Source organism: Colletotrichum higginsianum, chromosome 1, assembly GCF_001672515.1.
Source record: "Colletotrichum higginsianum IMI 349063 chromosome 1, whole genome shotgun sequence".
NCBI lineage: Eukaryota > Fungi > Ascomycota > Sordariomycetes > Glomerellales > Glomerellaceae > Colletotrichum > Colletotrichum higginsianum.
Genome location: NC_030954.1, coordinates 1,189,997 through 1,204,523, shown reverse-complemented (window position 1 = coordinate 1,204,523; position 14,527 = coordinate 1,189,997). Strand labels below are relative to the sequence as shown.

General features: G+C 55.4%; 5 protein-coding genes across 5 annotated transcripts; 2 read left to right on the top strand and 3 right to left on the bottom strand.

The window, feature by feature from the left end:
- Positions 1-217: 217 nt before the first annotated feature.
- CH63R_00377 (CocE/NonD family Hydrolase) lies at positions 218-2,961 on the bottom strand (the record flags this gene model as incomplete). Its single annotated transcript, XM_018295352.1, has 5 exons — positions 218-1,787; positions 1,854-2,093; positions 2,210-2,295; positions 2,358-2,482; positions 2,562-2,961. 5 exons carry the CDS (start codon positions 2,959-2,961, stop codon positions 218-220), a joined length of 2,421 nt encoding a protein of 806 aa, XP_018163714.1.
- A 2,060-nt stretch (positions 2,962-5,021) lies between these two features.
- Positions 5,022-6,740, bottom strand: CH63R_00376 (uncharacterized protein; the record flags this gene model as incomplete). The annotated part of the gene is made up of 1 exon (XM_018295351.1): positions 5,022-6,740. One exon carries the CDS (start codon positions 6,738-6,740, stop codon positions 5,022-5,024), a length of 1,719 nt encoding a protein of 572 aa, XP_018163713.1.
- Positions 6,741-7,812: 1,072 nt separating this feature from the next.
- On the top strand, positions 7,813-8,800 carry CH63R_00375 (Methyltransferase type 12; the record flags this gene model as incomplete). The annotated part of the gene is made up of 2 exons (XM_018295350.1): positions 7,813-7,917; positions 8,009-8,800. 2 exons carry the CDS (start codon positions 7,813-7,815, stop codon positions 8,798-8,800), a joined length of 897 nt encoding a protein of 298 aa, XP_018163712.1.
- Positions 8,801-9,260: 460 nt separating this feature from the next.
- Positions 9,261-10,959, top strand: CH63R_00374 (Vesicular amine transporter; the record flags this gene model as incomplete). The annotated part of the gene is made up of 4 exons (XM_018295349.1): positions 9,261-9,371; positions 9,435-9,513; positions 9,638-9,667; positions 9,791-10,959. 4 exons carry the CDS (start codon positions 9,261-9,263, stop codon positions 10,957-10,959), a joined length of 1,389 nt encoding a protein of 462 aa, XP_018163711.1.
- A 243-nt stretch (positions 10,960-11,202) lies between these two features.
- Positions 11,203-12,969, bottom strand: CH63R_00373 (Major facilitator superfamily transporter; the record flags this gene model as incomplete). The annotated part of the gene is made up of 1 exon (XM_018295348.1): positions 11,203-12,969. The coding sequence occupies one exon, from the start codon at positions 12,967-12,969 to the stop codon at positions 11,203-11,205; it is 1,767 nt and encodes a 588-aa protein (XP_018163710.1).
- Positions 12,970-14,527: the final 1,558 nt, after the last annotated feature.

Below are 14,527 nucleotides of genomic sequence, written 5' to 3'. Positions count from 1 at the left end.
CATCCCTACCGCACCCCCCCCGCTCATCGGCCAAATGAGGGGTAATGATAGATCCAAGACAATACAAAATGGTCGTCCAAGTGAATTCACGGCTAATACTATTTACATGAAGTGTTCTCTGTTACTATGCTTTGCTTGGTCTATAATCTGAACGATGGCATACATTAGGTTCGTGAGGGTTTCTCTGTACATGCATGTCCTTGAAGCAAATTCCTACTTAAAAAAGTTCCTTTTCCACCACAATGTTCTCGTCGCCAATGACAGCAAAAGACTTGCTCAAGTCAAAAGACTTGGGCAGTGTACCAAAGATCTTGCCGGATCTCTCGTTCTCGGAAAGGAAGGAAATGACTGACTCGCGATCAGGGAACCAGTACTGCTCGAATGCCGACATGGTCGTCCAGTCAGTTGTGCTGAAGGGAGTCCCCTCGAAGATAGATTCGACAGTTGAAGAAACCACGGCTCGGTTAAGAACGTATCTCAGCAGACCAGTGCCGGCTCCGATTTTCCCGACGTGATCCGCGCGAGCTTCGAGGTCCGCTTCGCTGGGATCGGAGTGCGCACCGGCGCGTGATCTCGCCAATAATACTTGAAGCACAGCTGGTTTCTTACCCAGCTTCTCGAACGCGATGGGATCGAACATGATCTCTGCAAATGACTGGCTGAGTATTCCGGTCTGTGCTGAGCTATCGGTAAAGACGTGGTTGCCGGCCGAGGCTTTGTACGCCGGGTTTCGGAATGACCCCCAGAGGGCATGCAAGGTTGTCCAGCCAAGTGTTGTGACGGCATCCCAGGCAGCCAAGCCGCCAGTGGGTATGCCTTTGACATCGACATGGGGCAGTCCAACGACTTGGGTGTAATTGCGCAGGTGCGGCACCACGTTGGAAACATGTCTAGTCGCTTCCGCATGAACGCCAGTGTATTCTTCCAAAAACTTCTCTTCGGACCAACCTGGAATTCGTCTGCATGCGATGGTCATTTTGATCCACGATTTCTTCCGACTGAAGGAGTTTTGGAAGCCAGGGAGGACAGGGAGCAGGAGGTGGGAGTCGTATTTGCCGCCGAAATGAATGATATGACGTCCTTTGTTTATCGTGTCGTTGTGACGGACAACTGGAAGACCTGGAAAGTTGCCGTAGTCGTGACCAGAAACCACGAGGTCCAGTCTATCACCGGCTCTGAAACGGCAGCTGGTAGGTTGTATCTCGATATCAACGCAAACCACATCGCCGGGCTTCAAGGGCTCCAGGTCCCGGCGGTGTAAGTGTACCGGGCGCCAGGGTGTGGACTTGGCCTCGTCGAGTTCTCGGCGTGAAGCTCGGAGCCAACCGAACCCAATCGGTCCGTCGTCGATAATGGTGAGCCAGGGAAAGTATACTTCGTTTCCCTTTTTGTCTTTTTTGCGTAGCGTGATAAAAAGGTCCAAATTGTCGCCCCCCTCGGCAACTTCCACCCACAGTCGGAGTTTCGCATGTCCGACAAACTCGAGGGAGTTGCGCAGAGGGAGTTCAAAGACCACCTCGCCCTCCTTTGCGTCATATGAAACCTGGTGCTCCGCGGGTTGGGAAATCTTACTCAACCCTCCAGTGGGTGTTGGGAACAGCTTGGTATACTGTGTTTCCGGGATAGGAAAGGCGTCAGAATACCGCCATTCGCCAACATAATGGCGCTCCCTCACGACATATCGAACTCTGGGCCAGAACTGTATTTCTGTCGATAACCCCAGGAGGTAGTGGTCCAGGAAGGCCTTGTGTCTGCTCAGAGATTCATCCAAGGCAGCCCACTCCCATCTGGGTGCAAAAGGTGCCTGTTAGCGTGGTGCGATTCAAAGCCAATGGGAAATGTAGAACACTTACTTCTGGTGCCCATGAAGCTCAAGGTACTTTTCCCGTGACGTTATTTTCTCCCAAGCGTTCAACGTCCCGCGAGTATGGATTCCATGATCATTCCAGGAGCAGATGACGTATGCTGGGCATTGGATTTTGTCAAGCGCTGCGATCTTGCTTTGCCAGTATTCATCAAAGTACGGGTGCGTCTTGGGCCCGTCAGTCGGATCTTCAACGAGGTTCTTGCCCCAATTGTAAAGTGTTGGGTACCTGAGGTTTTCAGTAAGCTTCCAGCCGTGTAAAGAAGTAAAAAAGAAAACCGAAGTGTGGAAGAAACCAATTCCTTTACCCCCAATAAAAGAAATGGAAAGATTTTCTGTACATACACCTCGCTGAAGTGGGTCTCTGGAATACCGCCCTTCCTAGCCATTTCACGGTAAATGTCGGTCATTCCATCGATGGGTATGATTGCCTACGACATACACTTTGGGTGAGCAATTCAAGGCTAGAAATAAAGTAGTAGGTGGATCTTACGGCAAGAGATGGGGGCTGTTCGGCAGCCACGAGATACTGGAGCATAGCATAGCCGCTAGCACCGTACATGCCAACCTTTCCGTTGGACCACTGCTGTTTGGCTAGCCATTCCACAATGTCATAGCCTGTTGCAAGTTCAAGTCAGGTTAGTTACCAAGGCTAGAGAAGAAGCATGAGCCTCTCAATGAACAGGATCGTTGTTACCGTCAAGACCAACATCCCTGGAGTAATAACTTTTGTCTCCATCAGATTGACACGACCCCCTAGCATCAACATAAGCAACAGCGTAGCCACGAGGACACCACCACCCAGGATCAGCTGCTTCAAAGATGTAATGCTCAGTGATGCGATCTTTCTCCAGCCCAGTTGAAGCTGGGAAGATGCTAATGTCTGTTGCACCATCCTTGCCGTAAACAGTGTAGTTGAACAACACGGGGAGCTTCTGACCCTCCTGACCAAGGGGCCGATGAACGTTTCCGCGCAGAATCGTGCCGTCTCTCACTGGAACGGCAATGTCCAAGTCGGAGATCAAATCTCCTTCGATGACCGTGCGTGGGTTGGCTTCACGGACACCAAGTATGGATGGATCCCACGCTGTAGGCATGAGTAGGTCAGCTTTTGCTGATGCATGCTTCAAACTTCAAAGCAGGATAACAAACCTTTGACGAATTTCCCCAGCCGGCGTGTCTTCTCCAACTCAACTTGCAAAATCTCAATGTCTGCCATTTCGATTTTGTTGTCAATGTCAACGAGAGAAGAAAGCTTGGTTTCGAAAGATGGTTTTGGTGTTGTGCGACAAGGCTGCTTGTACTATTGAGACCGGTCTGAACAGGACCCCTCAATGCTAAAACAGTCTTATACCTACTCTTCTTATATAGATTTTACGAGCCGTTTATGATTATACTACCCTTACAGTTAACGCGGCATCGCCGGATGCCACGGTAAGCGGAGTCGGAGCTCGTGGGGTAGCGGGAGGAGCGGGGGGCGGGGGAGCGGGACCGAAGTCAACATACCTGGTTAGGGTGAAGGACGATCTTCAAGAGACTACGTGTCACAAGCCATTGTGAGGATCATAGTCATTAACTGCTGGCACGTGCGAATACATGTGTCTAAAGATGCTATGGCTATTCTGCAACCCTCTTGCAATACAAGGACAGACAAAATATCGGGAATTGAGACAGTTCACGAACTGGTAGAACCACCTCTGGTCTTTTGACGACTAGGTGTTAGTCGTGCAGGAAGCTCTGGAGGTCTGTTATATCAAGGTAGCGTGGGATTGTAAATTAATTGATAGCGTTTCTTATGCCGAAGATAATGCACAACCAGAAGATTCGTACAATGAGTATCTGTACAATAGATGAAGTAACACAAGCCTTGTGTCATACAGCGATTTAGCAGGCCCAAAGTGAATAAATACTCCATGCTGGTTCGCCTATGCCGGATGCCTTGTATCGACCATCTTGCAGAGCGCTGTTACTTCTCTGTATGGGGTCGTTTTGATAAGGGCCTAAAACTCTGTGGTTTGCTTGTTGCGCTAGGTTATTGGAAGACTATGCAGCATCTGCATTGGAAGCCTTCTCGATGTCACCGTCAAGAGTGCGACACAGGCATACAAGATATGGGCAGGAAGAAGTACTATACAACCTGCTCGTCCTCTATGAGCCCGAAAACCAAAACCCGGCCTGAAGTATAGCCGATAGCCACTATACAGCCTGCTACAGCTGATGTTTCTGGCCGGTACTCCGGGTCCAGCCACACGAGGTTTGTAGAGTTTCTTGTAATCCATATGTTGTCCCTACTGGTTGTATAGCTACGGCACCAGGGCATTTCAGGTGAAAAAGCTAACGGTATTCACGTTGTCGTACTTGGAGTAGGTGTTCGTTCCAAGTCGATCTCGCCGATTTCCGTACAAAGCTGTGAGCCGGTTCTTGAAAAGCAAAGTTTGAAAAGCAAAGTTTGAAAAGCGCTCGGCCAACTTCATGGGTCTGGAGACACTGGCCCATGGCCGCATCCCAGATCTTAACAGTCCTGTCATCTGATGCTGACGCCAGGGTCATGAAACACTAGTTTTCTACATTGAATGTGAAGATCGAGTCTAATAATTGAGACATCTCTCTTTACGTCTAGGGACTGCCTCGACATGTACTAGATTTTATCATTATGTTTGTTTTGGTTGGCGAAGGGGAGCTGTACTTGCTCGATAGGTGAAGAAGATCTCATTAGGTATTCTTTTTTTTATTGGAAAGGTTTGAAAATCATTTTGTGAGAGTATAGTCAGTAGTAGTATGGGCAGCGAATAAATATTGAATAGTGGAAAAGGGCTTGGAGTGCTTTACTAGCTACAAAGAGGTGCGCTCTGGATCCAAGTTTTAGTTAGAGCGGCTTTCCTGCTAAAAGATGCTCATCTAACCCCTATTATATGTTGTATCCTATTCCTTCACTTGAATTATGTAGCCTGCTATTTAGCCTGGTACGCCTCGGGCTGTCTGTGACGGTCGAGTTGGTCTCCTAAGCGTCTACGCTCTATGGGCCCAGCCTGTTGTAGATAGAATTTTGATGTGACTACTAACACCGAGAGGAATGCGTAAATGAAGCCAAGCCACGACCTGCTGTAGATATTCACACATGTGAGCTTGGGTTGATGACTCCTACACAGAAGATCTTCTACTTGCCTCTGTCAAAACTCAGGTCTAATGAGACAACGGGGTTGAGGCCGTGTTTTCGCCGAATGTGGGATGCATACATTGCACTCATGAGATAGGCGGGGACGTGATGATCCGGCAGGTTCGATATCAGATCCCGGACCGACTTCTTCCCCTCCATAAACTCCAAGGCTTCGTCGAGGGCTGCGTATTTCACAAAGCGCGAGTAGTCGTTGCCGTGGACAGCGTCGCCCATCTTGTCCCTGACGAGCTCGTCCAGCCTCGACACGCGCAAGGGGTCCCGGTGGCCAAGCATGCCCGAGTTCTGGAAGAGCTTGAGGTCAAAGTGCCCGTTGCCGCCGAGCTCCGCGTGGTTCTGGCGGACGACGTCGTGCCTGTCGCTGGACTGGCGGGACTCGATGACGACGGACTGGAAGGGGCCCGACTTGATCTCGTGCATCTCGTGCCGGACCCTCCCGTTTCCCTTGTACAGGTCCTTCCCCGGCTCCAGCCAGGTCCTGCGACCGAACCCGGTGTGCTGCAGGTCGAGGTGGACGAGCGAAACCGGCTCGTTGTCGTTGTAGAACGTCAGCTGGATCGAGGCGTCGATCTCGCCAAAGTCCTTGGTCCTGCAGAGGAGCTCCTTGGTCGTGAAAGTCGACGCCGCGTCGTATGCCTGCTCCCCGAACAGGTTCTTGTAGTCGTCTTCGTTCAACTGAAAGAAGAACCCGGCGGGCTGTACGAAGCTGCTGACGACCTCGACCCTGTCGGGGCGTTTCTTGTCGCCCATGCCCGCCCTCATGAAGAGATAGACGCAGTCGATGGAATGGTAGCCGCTGTGGGACACCTTGCCGTAGCCCCTGTTGTAGGTGTGGTAGTCTTGCTGGACGATCTCCGAGGGGAGCCGCCACTGCCCGTCGCAGTGCAGAGTGTAAATACTCGTGACGGGGCATCCGGTGTCCTCGGATACGCGTCGCACTAGTTGGGTCGCCCTTTGGAACCCGGCGTGGTATCGGCGATGGCTGTTGATCAAGAAGCACGTGCTCTTCCGAAGCTGGAGGCTGTGGTACGACTGCACAAGCTTGTCAAAGTCCTGGGCGATCCCGGTTGCCTGGTCGAGGCTCGATACCGCCGAGTGACGCGTGGAAACCGGCTTGTCCATGACGATGTTCAGCCCCAACCCCAGCGCCCAGAGTCCATAGGCGCAGTGGGCCAGCGGTTCGGTGCTGATGATGACACACGACACCTGCAGCCGCTCGACGAGCCGGGTCAGCATCGAACTGATATCCCTCGGCATCTCGGTCGTGAAGTGCGGAACGAACACGAATTCGGCGTCGGGACAAGTCGCTCGTCGGTACTGTTCAAGGTCACGGCGGTTGTCTTCCACGTCGACCGCCGCGACCAGGGCCGCTCGCCTGGCAGCCGTGAGGCTCAGCAGACGCGGCACATAGCTTCTCTTTGCAAAGGGTCCGAGCCCGACGATGAGAAACCTGACGGGAACGAGGTTTGCGGTGGACGATGGGCTGAGTCCCTCCGCTCCCTCCGAGACGTCGTCGGCGAGTTTAGAACGCGACCGAGCGTTCATCATCAGCATCCGAAATGTATCTCGAGGCAGGGAATGGAGCGGCGTGTTGGCAAAAAGAAGGAACAACGAGACGCCGAGAGCAGCCGCCCACAAAGAACTGAAGTTGAACAAAGGACTGGGGTTGAACAAAAAACGAGCCGAGGCTTGGGTCATCATCGTGGCAAAAGTTGGCGTTGTTACACCAAGAACCCGACAAGAGACTGTTAGTCGTATTCGAAACGCCTGGGTTCCATGATGGAACATATAATATGGTTGTCAACGTTTATTCGACGCTTGGAATGTAGGGAGGGAGCAATGCGGTTCCGTTCCTGGAACTCTTCCCCCGTTAGAGGTAGCGTCAGCTTCGGGCACGCTGCGGGTCTCCCTCCGCCCCCGGTCCGTCCGGCGGCCGCCGGCTTGATGTCAAGAACAGACCGGAAGATGGTAGCCAACATGGTGTTGCAATGCCCAGCCAGAATCTTACTGTATCTAACTGCAGTCCGTGGAATGCAAAATGAGGCGTGTCGGCGGTCGTCGGGAGTCAACTAGTAGCCATTGTGGTGTCGCAATGCCCGGCCAGCATCTTATCTTACTGTAATCTCACTGCAGCCCCAAGCACGGCAGAAAGAGACGTGTCAGCCATCGTCGGGAGAAAACTCCATTTGCCAAGGAGGAACAAATAGTTCGAAAAGAGAAGGTGGGCTTCCCGCGTCCTTGGCGAGCAACAACACATGATAAGGAGGCATCAATAAAACCAGCGCAGTGTAAGTCTTGGCCAGCCCCCCCCAAAGTGACGAACACCCCTCACGCCAATCTTCTTCTCCTGCGGTAAGACAGGTCAGCCAAGGCGGTTCCTTTCGGGGTCGCACGGCGCGAGGGACGTGGAGGGAACGGCAGAAAAGAATAGGCATCGGTGACTCGACGCTGGCCATGACGGGCAACCCTCTCCCATCCCTGGGACAACAAGCCGCCAAGCTTGCACGGGTTCCTCGCTTCCAACAGACCAAAACGAAATGAGGCGTCGAGGGGTCTTTTGTCCAAGTGAGGAAAGTTGAGGGCTGCAAAAGAAAAGAAAAGAGACAAAAACCGGCATCATTCGGCGTGTCCGGTTTGCTTACCGACACCAGGCCTGGCATAAGTAATACATGTCATACTCCGTGCCGCTCTTTGGACATCACGTTGGACAGATCTCCCAAGCCTGAAGACATTGTCCGCTTTCCTAGCCCATCCGCGAAAAACTCACTTCAGAATGTCTCCGTCTGCCAGTTCCAACCGCAGAGACAACAGGGAGGAGGCCCTCGGGTCAAGATACAGCACTTTGAACCAGAGTTTCTGGAACGAACGGGCGCCAGCGGTATCCCTCCCCTAACCCTTCCCCCCCCCCCCTTCACTCACCTGATCCGACCGTGAGCTGACTTAACCCCCCCGCGTGCCCCGTTCCACAGCATGCCACATCGCCCGAGTACGCCCTCGACCGCTTCGTGTCGGAGCCCGCGTACCTCAGCAGCGTTGTCGAGTTCGACCGGCCCTTGCTCGGCGACGTCTCCGGGCTCGACTGCGTCCACCTCCAGTGCCACATCGGAACCGACACCCTATCCCTCGCCCGGCTCGGCGCCCGTTCCGTGACGGGGCTCGACGTCTCCGGTGAGAGCATTCGTCAGGCGCGCCTTCTGGCGCAGAAGGCGCTGGATAGCGGGGGCCGAGAGCTGCGTTTTGTGCAGGCGGACGTGTACTCGGCGCTCGGCGCCCTAGGCCCGGGAAGCTACGACATGGTGTTCACCGGCATCAGGGCCCTCTGCTGGCTCCCGTCCATCTCCAAATGGGCCGACGTGGTGTCCGGGCTCCTGAGACCCGGCGGCCGGCTGTTCCTCCGCGAAGCCCACCCCGTGCTCTGGACCCTGGACGAGGGCGACGCCGGGGGCCTGAGCCTCAAGCACCCGTACTTTGAGAGCGCCGAGCCCGTCCTCCGCGACCATCAGGACAGCTACGTGGAGACGGACGCCGACGGCGGGTTCGAGAACGTCGTCACGGGCGAGTTCAACCACGGCCTGGGCGAGATCGTCCAGGCTCTGCTGGACGCCGGGATGCGGATCACGGGCCTGAAGGAGCACGACAGCCTCCCCTGGAGACACTTGTCAGCACATATGGAGAGGCATGAGAACGGGGAATGGATCTTGACTGAGAAGCCAGAGAGGTTGCCGCACTCGTACACTTTGCAGGCCTGGAAACCTGCGTGAGTAGATAAGGGGGAGAGGGGGTAAGGGTGTGTGTGTGTGAGTGAGAGAGAGAGAGAGAGAGAGAGAGAGAGAGAGAGAGAGAGAGAGAGAGAGAGAGAGAGAGAGAGATGAGAGATAGGCGGTATGAACTATTGCAGTACCAACCAAGATGAACACCAGCCAAGACGACCAACGGCTTGCATTTCCCCTTTCAGATACTCCCTACATGGGCTACTACACCGATTTTATGCAGAGGTCGTATCTCATTGGGCGGTCTGTTCCCGGACAAAAAAGGTCAAAATCTTTTCCAACCGCCTATTCGTACTTTATTTACTTTTCTCTCTTTTGGTCCCCCCCCCCTCCCCAAATGATTATAAGTCTTGAACCCTATAAAACCATACCTACACAACTACACTCTTCAATTGTTCTCGTTTCTTGAACAAGACCACCTTCGTTATTGATGCTTGCGCGTCTCTCCGAGATGGCTATGGCCTCCGCCGCCGCTCCCGCTCCGAAACGAGCTCCCTTCTTGTTCGCATACCGCAGCTCCGTGGCCTTCATCATCATCACGGTCGCGTTTGCCGTCTTCACAGTAGGTTTGCCATGACTTCGACGTTGGCCGGCCCGACGCTGACGGGTAATGCCACATGTCTAGGACGTCTTCCTCTACGGCGTCATCGTCCCGGTCGTTCCTTTTGCCCTCGAATCCCGCGTCGACATCGCTGGAGGCCAAGGTGAGTCTCGAGTACCTGTTGCTACGATGAACCTCCCTACGTCTGGCGCCGTGCTGGCCGCGACTGAGATCGATCAACTTACCGCATCGCATAGTGCAGTTCTGGGTCTCGATTCTCCTTGCAGTTTATGGAGCCGCCCTCCTCGTCTCCTCGCGTAAGTGTTGATTACCTCCCCGCCTTCCACCTTGAGTCCACAGCTTCAGATGCAGTGAGATCTCCATCTCCCACGGGATAGACACTGCGTCTTACAGCGTGCTCACCAACTGCTTTCTCGCAGCAATATGGGGCTATCTCGCCGACCGCATCTCCTCCCGCCGCATGCCCATGGTCGCCGGTCTCTTGCTCCTGGGCGGAGCGACCGCCCTCCTGTGCGCGGGGACCAGCATCCCCCTCCTCGTCGTCGGCCGGCTGCTGCAGGGCGCGTCCGCCGCCCTGGTCTGGACGGTCGGCCTCGCCCTCATCGTCGACGCCACCAGCAGCGAGAACATGGGCAAGGCCATGGGGTGGGTGGGCATGGCGATGAGCGCGGGCATCCTCTCGTCGCCGATGCTGGGGGGTCTCGTGTACAGCGCCGGCGGCTACTACGCCGTCTTCGCCATGTGCTTCGGCCTGATCGCTGTCGACACGGCCATGAGGCTGATGGCCATCGACGTCAAGACGGCCCGGGCCTGGCTCGAAGAGGCTCCGACGCCTGCCGATGGCGGCATCGCCCTGGACGACGAGCGGCGCCATGCCGATGACGGCCAGAATGGGACGGCCGAGCCGACGCTGCGGGGAGGCAAGGCGACGAGCCGCAGCAAACCCGCCTTCTTGACATTGCTCCGGAGCCCGCGCCTCCTCGCTGCGCTCTGGGGCACCCTCGTCCACGGCATCGTCACGACGTCCTTCGACAGCACCCTGCCCCTGTTCGTCTCGGAGACGTTCGACTGGGACTCTGTCGGCGCTGGCCTGATCTTCCTGCCGTTGGTCACCCCTTCGCTACTCGGACCCCTGGTCGGCGCCGCTTGCGACCGCTGGGGTGCCAGACCGCTGTCGAGCGTCGGGTTTCTCGTCGCGACGCCCTTCCTGATCTGCCTCCGTTTCGTGGGAAGCGACGGCCTATCGCAAAAGGCCATCCTGTGCGTCCTGCTCGTCGGGGTGGGCGTTGCCATGGCCTTGGTGCTCGGCCCGCTGATGGCTGAAATCACTTGGGTCGTCGAGGACGTCATGCCCACTTCGGCACAGAGCTCCTACGCGCAGGCGTACGGGCTGTACAACATGGCCTTCTCGGGAGGCGCCCTGCTGGGGCCCATCATCGGCGGCATGATCCGTGATGCTGCTGGTTGGGGCACTGTTGGTTGGACTTTGGGCCTGGTGACGTTTGTAACTTCCGTCACGCAGGTCGTCTGGATCGGTGGCCCTCTGATCAGGCACAGAATGAGCGACGAAGCCGGGACGGAGTCTTGAAATGCTGAGATACCCGGTATTAAATTTCCTTTTTTCATTACTTGAAATGGCTCGGAAGCATTGTGTTGTTCGAGATTTGTCTATTAAAATCGCTCTTCTATGATGAGTCTTGATGCAAACATTATCGTCCGTCCTATGATGCTCTGAAAACACAAAATAGTGGAAAAGATCCACCTCGGTCGGTTGACCAAATCATGAGAGACCCTGCGCTGGAAGCAAACCAAGTGCCGACACGTTCGTTATTCATGCGTCAGACTCGCTGGACGCCTCCGGCTGCACCCGTTCCTCCGATAGCCTGGGGTTTCTCAACGCAAAAGCAAAGCCGACCATCGGCACGCAGATACACAGTCCGGCGATGCAAAGCAGCCTCTGGACATCCTTGTAGCTGTCGATGATGGCGTCTCTGATCTTTCCTCCCACGGGATAATGTTCGATGGTCGCGAACGGGGAGTTGTAGACCGCCTGCGCTAGCGTCCCATTTGGCTGGAAAGCAAGATTCTGCTCAAGGGACGGATAGAGCAGCTGCGTCCAGAGTGCCCCCGACAGGCAATTCCCCAAGGCGCTCCCGACGTTGAAGACGGACAGGTAGAGGCTGGTGATAACGGCGACGTGCTCGTGGTCCGCGGACGCCTGGATGGAGGCCTGCGTCGGGTAAGCGAACAAGCCGCCGGCCAAGCCCATGATGATTTGGGCGGCGATGAGGCCGGACTGCGAAGCCGATGTGGCGCCCCCGGGATATAAAACGAGAAGGCCGAAAGAGGCCGTGAAAATGCAAGCGCCTGTGATGATGATGCCCTTGAGCTTGCGGGTCCGGTAGACGACAATGCCGACCATGACGCCGCTGAAAACGCCAAAAAAGGAGAAGAATGACAAGATGCGGGTCGCTGTCTCTATGGGAAAATCAAACGCTACGACGAGCACGGTGTACAGGTAGTTTCCCTGGGTCGACCAGGCGAAGTTGAGCAGACTCCGTACCGCCAGGGCCGACCAGACTCCGCGGTCCTTGAGGAGGCGGAAGGGTATGAGGGGCACCTGGGCGTGCCGACGTTCCCAAAAGATGAAGGCCGGAATGCAGAGCAGGCCAAAAACAAGGGGGAAGATGATGGCCGGGGATTTCCAGTGACTCGCCGTCCCGCCAGCTAGAGTGAGGGGCGCCAAGGTGAAGGAAAAGGCGGCGACAAGCATGGCGAGGCCGACGGCATCGAGTTGATGGAACAAGTCGACGGCGGCCCTCTTGGGCTCGGGGTGGGATTCGGACTTCCGGGACTGCTGACCGAAGGAGTACAGGCTCGTGAGCAGCGGGATGGAACAGACGGGCAGGATGATGGCCCACATGCCGATGCCCCATCTCCAAGAGGTGACGCGCAGAACGGCAGAGGTGACGGTGCCGCTGATCCAGGTGTTGAAGACGAAAGGGATGGCGGGGATATAACTGAAGAAGACGCGGGAGCGCATGGAGGAGAAGTCGGCGACGAGGACCTCGAGGAGGAGGACGATGCATGTCCAGCCGATCTGGTACAGGATAGCGCCGGCGCAGAACAGCTCGACCGAGGTGGCGGTAGCCTCGAGAGCGGTGCCTAGGACGTAGAGCAGGATGGCAGCGACGACGGTCTCGAAGCGGCCGTAAATGTCTGCAATCTTGGCCGCAGTGGGCTGTGAGGCGACGGCGACGACGCTGCGCAGGACGTTGATGGTGGAATGGGACGAGTGCAGGTTCAGGCTCGAGGTGGCGTAGGGCTGGTAGGTGCCGCGGACCTGGCTGTCGAGGCCGTAGGCGTAGCCGACGAGGAAGATGCCGACAAAGAGCCAGACGCGCTCGGCGATGGTGATGCGGCCTGCCGTGATGGGTTCGGATTGCTGTTTGACGACGCCGTGGACGTCGGAATCGCTCTGGCTCGGGGCTCGGCCGTAGGAGGTGGCGTGCTCGGATACGAGGAGCGGCGATGTCTCACTCTCGCTGCTCGGGGACGGGGCGCCGCCGCTGTGCTGTTTCGTCCGTGGATTCGACATTATGCTCTCTCTATCTCTCTTGGCCGACCTTGCTTGATACCACCTATGTTTTCGTATCGGCCGGCTGAGGCCCGGGAGGGTTCGTGGAAGCTTGTCTCGCGATGTCTTGGTTGACGAACGACGCGCCCATTCAAATCACTCGATTCCTGCCCAAACAGGCTCCGCCCAGCGCTGACTGACTTGCGAGCGTGGGATTCCGTGATCATTCGTGAAAAAAAGGGGAGAAATTTTTCGCTCGGCTATGCATGTGTATTGCGTCTGTACAGGGGGGATTTGTCAGTCGGCAGTGGGGGGTTTGGACAACAGCGTGAGAGTGATGTGAGAATTGCAATGCTGGGGGAGAGAGAGGGGGGGGACGGCGTGTTCGTACGGGATCATGGCCAAGAAGCTCGCAGTATGGCCTTGGTTGCGGTGACTGTGAAAAGAAAGGATGTAGGAGGAAAGAAATCTGACAATGGGCATCGAGGCGGACCGCATCATGGAAAGGAAAGGCAGCCTGGAATCTTCCTGCCCACCTGCCTATTCTTAGGCACCGATGGATGATGGATGATGGATGGATCAGGGGATTCGTTCATGCCCTGTCAGCAGCGGGTGTCACTGTTCCCTACCTGCTTAGGTACCTAAAGTAGGTACCTAAGATAGGTAAGGTGAGGGAAGGGAAGGTGCCTCGGGCGACGGCCAACTCACCACACACCGATCCGGTCATCAGATTAGATCATCTGATAAGATGGCCCACTCTTTCCCGACCAATCAATGCATCCACTCCGGGATGGCCCGCCGCTGTAACCGCCCGTTTAAACCTGCCGCAAGTTGCTCGCATCCTGTTGACTGTATCCGTAATCTGTACCATCAGCTGCTTCACGTATGCATCACACAGCCAGAATATGTTACTACAACTTGGGGGGGGAGGGGGGTTATATGGAGTAAAAAGCATTCGTATTCGATCCAACAGTAACATGCGTTTTGGTGTACTTTTCCTTCTTACAGCGCCGGCAGCCTTCAACCGTTGGCGCAGTGAGGTGAGAGCCACGCGCCTAGCGCGCCATAATCGTCATCATCGACCCGCTAAATCACTCCGCATCGCATCAGCTGGCCCCTCGGATTTCCGATCCAAGGATCAGTGCGCCCGACACGCCCGGCTTTCTCGTCCTACCCTGCGGGACGATGCGAGCATCGTTTTTCGAGCTTCTATATCGTTGATGTGCACGTCCGAGAGAGAGGACCTGTGTTCAATATGGGGGGAAATGTCCTATGGCCTTGTCGTCACTTTCTCCGTCCCCAGATGCCCACAACGGCCCGGCAAACAAGCATTAGGGGTCTTCGGATGGCACCAGCCAGTTTCAGCACATGTCTCAGCACATCCATTGATTGAAAAACACACCGGCTCCGCCCGTTGAGCTAGCACGGGGCAAGTCCATCCTTAGTTCTCTTGGGTATCTCGTATGACAAATGACTTTCACAAATCGACTTATCCACTTCGTGATGTTGCTGCTTCCTGGATCAATTCTGCAAATACTACAGAACAAAACAAAACAAAAGAACCTAAAAAATAAAAAAA